Below are 9,534 nucleotides of genomic sequence, written 5' to 3'. Positions count from 1 at the left end.
TAGTTAAAGAGAGGTGAGAACACCCAGATGCTTCCAGGTCCAATATAAGAAACACAAGGGTTATAACAGATTAATAAAGCAGAAGTACAGTGATCTCACCAGAAATAATATCACCACCTGACATATGTCAGGAGATGAAGAGAGTATTTCACATATTCCCAAAAGCTTTCTGACTCCATTGCCCTGTCCACCTGAACGTTGCTGTTTGGAAGCTGCTTAATCCACCTAACTGTATGCTTGATATATCAAATTGCAACCTTTCATAAAACCTAGGTTAGAAATTATCTACTTGATTTCACTATGTAACAAAATATTGGTCATAGATTCTAACTAAGTTCTAAATGAAATAATGGGACCTTTAGCATTGGAATAAAACTTCAAATGCCCCATATGGGCTAGGAAAATAATAATAAAAAAAAGAGATAAGCAGAGTTACGTTTTTCAATTCTGCCCTGTTATTTCCAGCATTTTAACATATTTTTGATGTTATTAATATACTTCAAGTTTTTACATGAACCCACACAAATGTCGTGCACGTGAAAAATGGATTTTCTTTTCAGCAGACTTGTAGCTTGTACTAGTTGTTAAATGGCATTTAAACTTAATACAAATCAAACCTCCCTCCTTTTGAATAGAAGCAACTACATTAAAGCAACACTATTTGCAGCACCAACATCCTGCAACTTTTAGTTATTTTATTAATGAGAAGTAACTTTGTTATGTGCTAAAATTGTTAGAGGTTTTCTACTAAACAATCACACGATATTCCCAATGGCAGCCAGAAGTAATGAGCTCCTGGCAAAGGAAGCAGGGAGGGGCCATGGCTCCCGACCCTCCTTTGTCAGTGCCGTTTCAAAGGCACCTGCTCTCACCTGCCCGGCCCTGCCCCAACACAGCAGCAGCTGCGGCGCTGAGTAACAGCAGGAGCAGGAAACAGCGGGGCTGACCTACGTGCCCTCGACAAGGAAAAAAAACCTTTTCTACAGGCACAACCGTGCCACAGCGGAGGTGCAGGTGGTCCCACCCTCGAAAGCTGTCTCCGCTTCAGCAAAGACTGTAGGATAAATTCTTCCTTGCCTTGTGTTGATATAAAATAGACTTAAAAAACTATCTAGTGGGCCTTGGTGTGTGTGTTTTTTTAAAGCTGCTATCAATACAACTAAATAAGAGTGACACAAGCCTGTTTTGCTGATGCAAAACTACATTCATCACCCGCGAACAGGCCAGACGCGCTGTGTGCCTAACGCCAGGAAGAACCCGAGACAACCAGGAAATTTCCCTCGCCTTCGTGTACGCCCCGGCTTGTCTCCACACACAGAGCCTCGTTTTACCTTCTGAGCTAAGCACGTCCAAACCTACACAAACAAACCCCAATACTCAAACACCCCACCCGCCCCGGCAGCCGCAGCTCCAGGCCCGCCCTGCCGGCCGCGCTGTCGGGACTTGTAGTCGGGCCGGCCGCTGGAGAACTACAGCTCCCGGGGAGCCGCGGGCGAGCGCGGTCAGGTGGCGCCCAACATGGCTGCGCCGTGCCCCGGCGCCTTGCGCGGCCGCTGAGCGCAGTCGGGGCGGCGGCGGGGCCATCATGCAGAAGATCAAGTCGCTTATGACCCGCCAGGTGAGCGGCTCTTCTCGGGGGGCGGCGGGGTACCGCGACGGCCGTCCCCGGCTCTCCTCGGGGCCGCCGTGCCGGGGTACTCCGCAGAGCCGCCTGTGCGCGGACATCGCCCTCTGTCCTGCCGGGGAGGGAGGGAAGGCTTGGGGCGTGCGAGCTCCTGCTGCACACGCATCCACCTTGTTTTCTCTGCCGAGAAATGGAAGCGTACGCAGGTGCCACCGCGTAGCTCATGTCACAACAGAGAAATCGTTGTTGAAGATGACAGGGCTGGGCCCGTGTCAGTTTGTTTTTTTGACATATAATTTTGAGCGCCGGGCTGTGGTTCTGTAACATGGCTTTGTCTGGCAGCAAATGCCTTTGGTCCATAGGGAGGCGAGGCTGAGAAGGTGCCAGGGACATATCTGGGTGGGCACATAGTGAGTGTGTACCAGAGCACTCGGTATGTCTGTCAGCTCACTGCCGTGGGCCACTTGTACCTGTTGTCTCCAGGATTGTGTAGATCTAAGCCTACTTTTGGACCAATATTTCTAAGATTGAGAGTCCTTTTAAGGAAGTGTATCAGCAGAACATTCCAGTTATTCACATATAAAAGATATCCCTAAAAAAAAGCCTCTTTATTTTTGTCTAATTGGAGAACTTAAAAAAAAAATCACTTGTGTCGCCCACATCAGATATTCTAGATAGTTATAGAAAATCATGTAGAAAGTCAGAAGCTTTTTTTTTTTTTTTTTTTTTTTCTTCCCTAAAACTATGCTCTCAGAGTTGTGATCCTTATGCAGGAGGCAGGGCTTAAAAACGAACACTTGTGTGAAAGTGGAATTGCCAAAATAATATTCTGTTCCACTTCAGTAGAGGGTTGCATAATTCGTTTTCAGATTGACTAGGAGGAGTGCTGGGAAGCCTGCCCGGTGTGGAGATGATGTTTTCTGCAAATAATAACAACTTAGGCAATTTTCAGTCATTTGGAAAGATTAGGTTCCACTTACCATTTGATAAGTGAAACATTTTATTTCTTCTGGAGGTAAGTCACTAGAACTACATATTTTGGAGAGGACGTAGGGATGAATTTGTGTGAAGTATGAGAAACTGCAGCAGTTGCTGTGCTTGTTTCTTACTTTGAATTTCTGATGCGCAGAGGTGAGTCATCTTTGATGGTGGCAACTGCAGAGGGAGGATGTTTTGAAGCGATGTGTGACAAAATCTGAGAATCAAAACCAAAATGGAGAGGTTTTGCATCTTGGGAGGATGAAACAGTTGTAAAATGTAGTAGTTAGCACTGAAATTATGTACAACACTTTGTCAGTTTCAAGGAATAAATACAAACTTTCTCACCATAAACTAATATAGTACTTGCACAGGTCCTTTTAGAAATATAGGTACCCAGGACCAGAAAAGGGCTTAGAAAAAATACTGTTAACATTGATCATATGAGAAGGAAGAAAATCTGCCTGAAACTTTTGACTCACAGGAACACACTGAAGTCTCAAGGGAAGCTGGAGTCAGAACCATATCTGAAACCTGAACTTGTAGATTAATTTCTGCCTAGGGAGCTGGCAGAAAATATTCTGTGCAGCCTGTTCTGTGGTATTGCTGTTTGAAATGGTGAGATGCTGTTTCAGGTTGTCAGGAGAAGTTGTGGATTCCCCATCCCTGGAAGTGTTCAAGGCCAGGTTGGATGGGGCCCTGAGCATCCTGATCTAGTGCAAGGTGTCCCTGCCCATGGCAGGGGGTTTGGGACTACATGATCTTTAGACTCTTTCTAACCCAAACCTTTCTATGAAAATTGTGAATATGTTTGATATTCAACAAACATACATGCTATTTATGTGGCTATACGTGTTTTAAGGAGTAATAGTTATATAAAGCAGCTAGTGTGGATATGCAACCTTTTCAGTTCAGTTACACATAGGGAAAGCCAGTCCTAGTAGTGGAATATGGTAAGTAGAAAAGTATACTATCAATCAGAAATAATCTTGCAATAGATTAGGTGGCACCTAACTTGAATTCAGTTATTTGATTCCATTAAATCATTATGTTAGTGGAACAAAGTATGCTATGTTTTTTTGACACATGCTCATTCTAAAATTTAAGATAACACCTGGATATTGACAGGAGGATGTGAGTGAGTTTTGTAAAGAAAATGTTAGTGAACTGTACTGAAAAGGTACATATTGCAGCATAAAACTGGAAATGCTTAGATGTTTGTGGAGCATAATTTATATACCAGTGATCTTGCTTTAATGTTTCTAGAATGAGGTCTTAGCCTTCCAGCAACATGTCAGAGTATTTATTAAGGGACCTGTAGATACCTATTCAACATCAGGTAAGACTTGATTGCAAGATACATAAAGGAATCAAACTTAACTGATTATTAAAATTCTTTTAAAGGGTCTAAGAAGTCCTCAGGAGAGTGTTAATGACCTCAGTCCTATTGAAAACTTTCGGTTTCCTACTAAGGTATGATACAACATTCCTCCCCTCCCACTCTCTTTGTTTTTAGTTTTTCATTTTATAGCTGAATGACATTTAGTTGTGTCTTCTTTTCTTCCTTAACACCAGGTTTACTGTTGTTCTTTTTTCAGTTTTATTTCTTGCCGAAAGTCTTTTAGAGTGTTTTAATGAAAGAATTAAGAGCTGTGAGAAAAATCAGTTCACCAACTCCAAATGAATTTGCATGAAAATTTTTTCTTGAAACTTTTCAGTTGTCACAGGATGTTGATCTTAATATTATTTAGGTTTCTTGCTGGAGTGAATAAAAAAAAAGCAGAAAAAAGAAAAAAAGCCTTTTTGAGTTTTACTTTGGAAAGTAGATGCTGTGTGGATGGCCTGTATAGTTCTAGTGTTAACATTTAGTTTCTTCATGGTTTGGGTGCTGTAAGTATATTTTGAAATTTCATAGTTTTAATCTTCAGCATATATAATTAACTTCATGTTCTACTTTAAAAGCTAGCTCTTTATAATAGCAATAGTTTTTGGTATTTTTTTTGGGTCTCACTATTTAAATGAAGCCAGCTCACTGTCATCTCACAAGTCGTGCTGAGTAATCTATGTGTGAGGGTACAATTGTCACAATAATTGGCTGTTCCTTATTCCCTGTTGATCTGAGGGGAGGATTCACAAGACTTCTGTGGTTGTTGTCTATTATTTTCTGTGAATTTGGTCTTTGCCTTTAACCAATAAGATTCTTAAATTACTGACTTTAATTTAGATGACCTATTTTGCAACAGTTAAAAAGTCAGACCGCAAGACCCCTTGTGTTTCTTTATCTCTGTATAAGTACTGTGTAATATGTTGCTTGTGCTGAGACAGATCAGAAAATTAGCACTGCTATATATTTGAAAAATCAGGTAAGAGTCTCTGAATTGGTACATTATACTTTGTAAAACAGTGGCCAATATGTTGATATCAAAGAGTAGAAGTATTCAGTTGCAGCAATGTTGAAAAACCTGTCACATCTTCATTGCTTAAGTCTCACAATTGCAGATTCCTGCCACTCCCTGAGCAACCAGTTTTTTGCCAAGTTGGCTCTCCAGGTAAAAGCAGATGTAGGGTATCTTGGCTGGATTTCCATTCTGTAATGGTTTCATGTTATATGTCTCATAAGTCTACACTGTGTAGCAATAATTGTTTTTATTTAACCCTTGAATCATGAAAGTCTCAAGCTGTTTTGATGGCAGAATGGTTATGATGGTGCACTTTCATCGTCACACTTCCACATTTAAATTGGTATCTCCAGACTGATTTAGGGCAAATGATACTGAAAACTTCAAAAGCTGCATTAAAGCTATACAGAAGTATATATAATGAAAGGCTGCAGGGTCAGCATTAATTAGGGCCAGTGTGAGTTACTGGTAAAAGGACAAGCCATTTGTTAGACAACCCTAGGTACAAACCCATGTTTTTTGGGATGACGGACTACCACACTAGTTTGGAGGTCAAATGGGAAATAGGGAGGACAGGAAGAAGAATCTGCTGACATTCCATCCCCTGAAAGCATAACCAGCAAAATTCTTTTGGGTCTGGATATCTGAAAGTTGTTAATTTGCTGACTGTTTGCTGACTGTGGCCAGCATGATGAAGTGATGACTGTACCCCTCATTTTTTTATTTTCAGGCAATGAAATTATTAGGCATTTGGACATTTTAGTGAGTACCTGAGTGTATTCACTCATGTTAACTGGTACTTCAATAAGTTCTGCAACTATTTCGAAAAAGTTAAATTTCGTATCATATGAAGGCAAATCACCAGCAAACTTGCTTAACTTGTTAATACAGACTCGTGCAGCCAACTCACTCACATAGGGAAGTATCTCAGTAGGAAGTAAGTGTATAATAGTTTGAGTCTGATAAAGTCTCATAAAGTAGAGAAGCCAGATCTGAACTGCAAGGCTGGATATAGCAGGTTGCCCAGAGAAGTTCTGGATGCCCTATCCCTGGCAGTGTTCAAGGCCAGCTTGGATGGAGCTCTGAGCAACCTGGTCTAGTGAAAGGTGTGCATGACAGGAGAGTTGGAACTAGATGATGTCCAAGATCCCTTCCATCATTCTCTGATGATTCTTTGATGATTCTATGATATCTGGAAGAGAAAGTCATCTGTAGAAGGACATAACATCTATTTTGACTGAGATACCTTACTTCATTGGCATACCCTGATTACCCAGGGAAACTAATTTCTTTTGAACCATTCTGTTATTGTTGTTTCCCAAGCTGATAACAGTTTTGTCACAAAAGTCTGAGGTAGGTATTTTGCATGCTTGAATTCAGGTGTGTTGGATTAATGGTGAGTTGACTTTGAATTAGGTTATGCTATTTTGATGATAATCAGCTCATATGCAATATACAAATATTATTTGATTTTGTAGCTTATCATGGTAAATAACACTGAGGTTATTTTAAAAATGTTTTTTTCATATAGACATAGGAGTGTGGGTTTCTATTTCCCCAGCAGTAGCTGAGTGCTTTTCAGGAGTGCATTAAGTAGTAGTGTGGCTAACATGTGTTCTATGGATAGGCTTTGTTGTTCTCTCCATTAGGAGAGTGGTTTTCAAAGTATAATATTTGTTTTGGTAGAGTGAGAGCTTTTTAGTAGGTACTCTCTGCATATATTGAACAAGGGAAAATCAAAAGGAGGTTCTGAGCATTTTCTATGAAAGATAGGGAATACCACCAACTTCCCTGTGGTACTTCCTTTTCTAGCTAGGGAAGGGGGAGGGAGGGGCAGGGGGGAAAAGCAAAGTATATATATAGTTATACATTGTATTTTTTGGTATTATAGACAATAATTGTTATATAAAACATACAGAGAAAATTAGATTTATATATATAGTTATATATGTATATTGCTATATTAAATATATACTGTTATAGTATATACATTAGATAAGATTTTAGATAAAGGTTCTTCACCCAAGGGTGGTTGACCACTGAAACAGCTGTCCACAGTGGTCACAGCACCAAGCCTGACAGAATTCAAGAAGCATTTGGCTAATGCTCTCAGGCACATGGTGTGACTTTTGGGGATGGTCCTGTGCAGGGCCAGGAGTTGGACTTGATGATCTTTGTGGGTCCATTCAAACTCAGTGTATTCTGTGATTCTGTGATTATAAGACAAATATAATCTCTAAATATATCTTTGTGTATAGATAGAATTCAAAGATTGTGTTTGCATGTGTGTATACAGATACATATATAAATGCTTTAATACTTTTATTTCACAGTGGTGCAGTGTTGCAGTATAGCTGCTGATTGAATTTGTTGAGCATGGCTCTTATCCTGATATTTAGGATTGGATTTTAGCACAGGTGTTATCCATGCTCAGAATGGAGGGATATAAAGCAGCAGGATATTCATTGGTGTGTTTTTGGTTCATGACAGAAAGGGAGGCTGTGTCCAAATCAGTATAGTGCAGACCTGGCCCCTGGTAGTCTCCAGATAAAAAAAAGTGCATAGGCTGTTGCTGAACTTCAGCTTTTAACTAGATTAGAAACTGTTTAGATTTTTTTTTTTTCCTGAGTAGTGTCAGTTAACTTTTTTCAATGTCTTCATTTCCCAGTCTTTTAGGTGATAGTGACTGGAGTGCAGAAAGTGTTTGCTTCTACTCCTTACAAGCAATGCTTCATTCAGCAGAGCAATATTGGTTTTGCTGCTACAGGCAACATAGCATCCAAGGAGAGTGGGAGTGTGATGCACTGGGAAATAGCTGGGTAGACATCTAAAACTTGCTGAACTGCATTTCAGATGAGTCTGCAATGAGATGACTCTTCTGAAATACATTTCAAGGAATTGCCACAGGCTTCTAGACTGTAAACTCCTATTTCCATAGGACAGAAAGACAAAATGATATGAGATGTGTGTGGATGCAAGCACTGTGTTTTATTTAGCAATGGCTTCTTTGAGCATGCAAAGCTGTCAGACTTCTTTTTCCTTCTTTCTTTTCCTTCCCAGATGCTGTCTTTCACTGTTTAGGTGACATAATGAGGCCTGCTGCTGAAGGTTGCACTAGTGGTAACCTGACAGGATAAATTGTTTTTCCATGAAAGTATGATCCCACGGTACTAGGGAAAAAAAAGATGCAATTGGCACCACAAGTGGCACGAGTTTTAGGTAGGAGATGAGTCCGCTTGCTGAATAAAACTTAGGGAAAATGAGTATCCTGTGAAACAGTGTCTTACCAGGCTGTGTTGGCCCATTATTTATTGGAGAGTTTCTACTGCTGGATGCATGTGTTAACCTGGACAGGTGGATTGAAGTGAAGGTTGTGGGGTCCCCCTTGCCAATATGCTGCTCCTTCTGACCTCCTGTGTATCTAGTTAATTCTGTTTAGCAGTGGCAAAGTTCTCTGTAAGGGTATTATCATGAGATCCCTGCTGTCAAAATTTTTGACAGGTTTTTCTGTTCAGAATAGCACTCGGAATTGCTGAATTAACATAAACCGTAAAATTATAAGTGTGTTTTAATGTTTACTTTTTTCTTTTTGAGGAGGATATTTATATGGCAATAGCTAGACAAGTTTTGGGGTGGAAAAATACCTTGAGGGATTTAATAGATCTTCTCTCTTTCCTTCTACTAAGTGCGTGAGTACCAAGTCTACAGAGCTAAACTGGCCCTTTGCCAAGACCCCTGAAACTATGGACTTATTTCTACATAGTAAATTGTTTTTGTATATCTGATTGAAAGGATGAGGAAAATGGAATATCAGCAAATAAACTTTAGCTAGGGATAGTTGCCTCCTTTAGTGGTGAGTGAATAAATTTTCCTTCGCTATATTGGTTATTTCAAGCTTCTGGAGCGTGATGTGCTGAAAGCTGCAGGTTATCATGGCAGAAAGTCTGGTGTCAGGTAATGTAATTTATGGGGGAGCTACAGTTTATCTTGGAGAGTTATAACTAGACTGCTTTTCTAGAAAAAAATGAACAAGGTAAAGAAAAACCTTCTAATTTAATAAATATTTTCCTGAGTAGTGTTTTGACAAGAAACACTCAGATGAGTGATCTTTCTGAGACAGAATAAAATGGTTTCTTAGCAATTTTCCTAGGCACTCCAAATCCAGAATATGTTGAGCCGTAATGGCTTTCTTAATGCATCTTTAGCAGATGTAAATCACCACTGACCTATGGTATTGAGATATTTTTTCACCAACATGACAAGGTATCAGTAGTCCAGAATTTCAAATGATCCTAAGCATTTCTTCTTTGGTTGGTTTTTCATCTTTTTTTTTTCTTTTAGGAAACAGTCATGCAGGAACTTGTAGGCAAATATTGGATGATAAATTCAGTTATTCCATTTGCAGTGGTTCAGTGGACCCCGTTGCCTGTCTTGGATAATTTTTAATTTTAGTTTCATATAGCTAAAACTCAGTGTACTGTAAGATGTGAAACTGATTTACAGTGAGGTGTACATTATAAAGCTACCATTACA

The 9,534-nt window shown here is 39.9% G+C and overlaps 1 protein-coding gene across 1 annotated transcript in view; it reads left to right on the top strand.

The window, feature by feature from the left end:
• Positions 1-1,506: 1,506 nt before the first annotated feature.
• Positions 1,507-9,534, top strand: part of VPS50 (VPS50 subunit of EARP/GARPII complex) — an 80,086-nt gene continuing 72,058 nt past the window's right edge. Inside the window, exons 1-2 of the mRNA XM_041408816.1 lie at positions 1,507-1,618; positions 4,007-4,075. Coding sequence (XP_041264750.1) covers positions 1,586-1,618; positions 4,007-4,075 — 102 coding nt within the window. The 5' untranslated portion in view covers positions 1,507-1,585. The remainder of the gene's footprint in view (positions 1,619-4,006; positions 4,076-9,534) is intronic.

Source organism: Onychostruthus taczanowskii, unplaced genomic scaffold (genome assembly GCF_017590055.1).
Source record: "Onychostruthus taczanowskii isolate IOZ18803 unplaced genomic scaffold, ASM1759005v1 scaffold3, whole genome shotgun sequence".
Lineage (NCBI taxonomy): Eukaryota > Metazoa > Chordata > Aves > Passeriformes > Passeridae > Onychostruthus > Onychostruthus taczanowskii.
This window is presented reverse-complemented; position numbering and strand designations above follow the sequence as displayed.